General features: G+C 35.1%; 1 protein-coding gene across 1 annotated transcript; it reads right to left on the minus strand.

Annotated features, from left to right (window-relative positions):
• Positions 1 to 736: 736 nt before the first annotated feature.
• LOC132041689 (uncharacterized) lies at positions 737 to 1562 on the minus strand. The gene is made up of 2 exons (XM_059432399.1): positions 1237 to 1562; positions 737 to 1120 (listed from the first exon to the last, which is right to left on the minus strand). Exons 1-2 carry the CDS (start codon positions 1387 to 1389, stop codon positions 737 to 739), a joined length of 537 nt encoding a protein of 178 aa, XP_059288382.1. The 5' UTR covers positions 1390 to 1562.
• Between the last annotated feature and the right edge of the window lie 393 nt (positions 1563 to 1955).

A 1955-nucleotide genomic window follows, 5' to 3' on the forward strand; every position in this document is an offset into this window, starting at 1 on the left:
ACTTCCATTGGCTTCTTTAAGTGAGGTGGTTGGTGATTAGTTCTTCACCTATTCACTACTCAATTCTTATTAAATCATAGTTCTTTCACTACTTCTCATTGCAACCCCTCAAACCAAAAATGACTACCATCCTAACAACATTTGAGAAGAAGTTAACGAAATCGTACGTTGACAAGGATGACTTCATATTTCCTTCCCATACTTTCCAATTCCTTCCAAAACAAGACCGTGAAGCCGTTGTTCTTCACAATGCTCACGCCTACTATATGTAATATAAAGTGGGTGTATATAACCGTCTTTGCCAAGGATGGAAGGCATTTGTTGATGACAACGAACTGCAAAGAGGAAATTTTTTGGTATTTCAAGCTTGCGAGGTCAACGGGCGCATATGCTTCTTCGTTAATAAGAACGCACCGGAGATCGTAATTATAGAATAGGTCTCTTTATTTCTTTTCATGTTTTATGCCTTCGATTAATGAAAGTGCTTTCAATGTTAAATGAAATTTCTTACTGTTTTATGCCTTATACTTACTAATTTTGCAAAGCAATTGCACAAGACTAAGAATTGCACAACAACAACATTACAGCCAACAGTGCCAATTCATTCCGCAAAATGCCAACACTAACAAGTTCTTTACAACACTAACAAGTGCAACCTCGCTAACAACATGCCAAAAGCACCAAAACTTACTACTACAAAATAACCCCTAACAACATGCCAAACTAGAACAAGAGCTTAGGGCAACTTCATTGAAACACCTCTAAAAAACAAGTTTTGAAATAGAAAACTTACTATTACAATACAAATACACAATAAGGAAATCAAAAGAACTTTCTCCCTTTTCTTGGACTTAGCCAACTTGCTCTTCCACTTCTTCTCTTTTTCCTTCATCTTCTTAATGTCTTCTCCAAAATTTTCTAGTTGAATTTCTATGTTGTTCATATCAATTTTGCTTTCCACGGAGTTTGTTAACGGAGAAGGCTTGTAATCATCTTTTCCAAAAGCCTCCAATGATGCTTCAAGTTCACCAATTCTTCCCACCAATTTAGGAATAACAAATTTGGATCTTGGATCAATGTCAGCATCCTTCCAAAGATAAAAATCACATGATCTAGCACCCTAAAATGTAATAAAATCAAGAAAAAAAAATCAGTCTTTCAACTCTTCAAAGTTCAATATTTGAAATCAAATTCACTTCTTCAAAGTTCAATTTTTGCTTTTTAAATTTCGCTTACACCATAATATGGACAACTCCAATATCTTCTACCAGGGTTCCTTGGGGTCCAAGAAGTCAACAATGGCAAAAGAAATCCATGTTTGCATCGCACATCCTTCAACTCATGATCATCCTCTTGCTTACAAAACTTACTTAAGCCTATTTTAGCCATTGTATAACAATCTTTACCAGAAAAGAGAAAAAAAAAAGCAAATTAAGCAGTGCTCCATACGAAAGATTACAGACAAATGCAAAAAAAAAAAAAGTGAACCCGAGTGATTTTTACAGCTGAGAAATACAACAATACTTGAGCTTATACAATAGAACAAGCTAAAAAAAAGTTGAATTTAGTTACCTTTGATTCAAAAACAACTTGGGTTGAGCTCCGATTTGAGCGTGTTCTTCATCAATTTAGGGGAGTTAGGGTTCTAAAATGTTTAGGTCGGGTATGGGTAAATGTGGGTGGGTGAAAATTTGGACTTAACCGTTAGGGTTATTAATTAGGGTTGTTTAATTGATTTTCTATTTTTTTAAAAATTTTAATGGCCTTTTTTTCAGCTCCAACGCGCTAAAAAATGTGGACGAATACGCACCTGGGTTTTGGTCTGTGGAGGGGTAATTTAATTCACTTTTAAGATGTTAAGGTGTGTAATAGGTCGCTCGTATAGTTTAGGTGTGATATCGACATTTTGGGTATAGTTTAGGGGTGTTTTGATGTATTTTGCCCTAATACTAGTA

The sequence above is a fragment of the Lycium ferocissimum genome, unplaced genomic scaffold (assembly GCF_029784015.1).
Source record: "Lycium ferocissimum isolate CSIRO_LF1 unplaced genomic scaffold, AGI_CSIRO_Lferr_CH_V1 ctg11101, whole genome shotgun sequence".
NCBI classification, from domain to species: Eukaryota; Viridiplantae; Streptophyta; class Magnoliopsida; order Solanales; family Solanaceae; genus Lycium; species Lycium ferocissimum.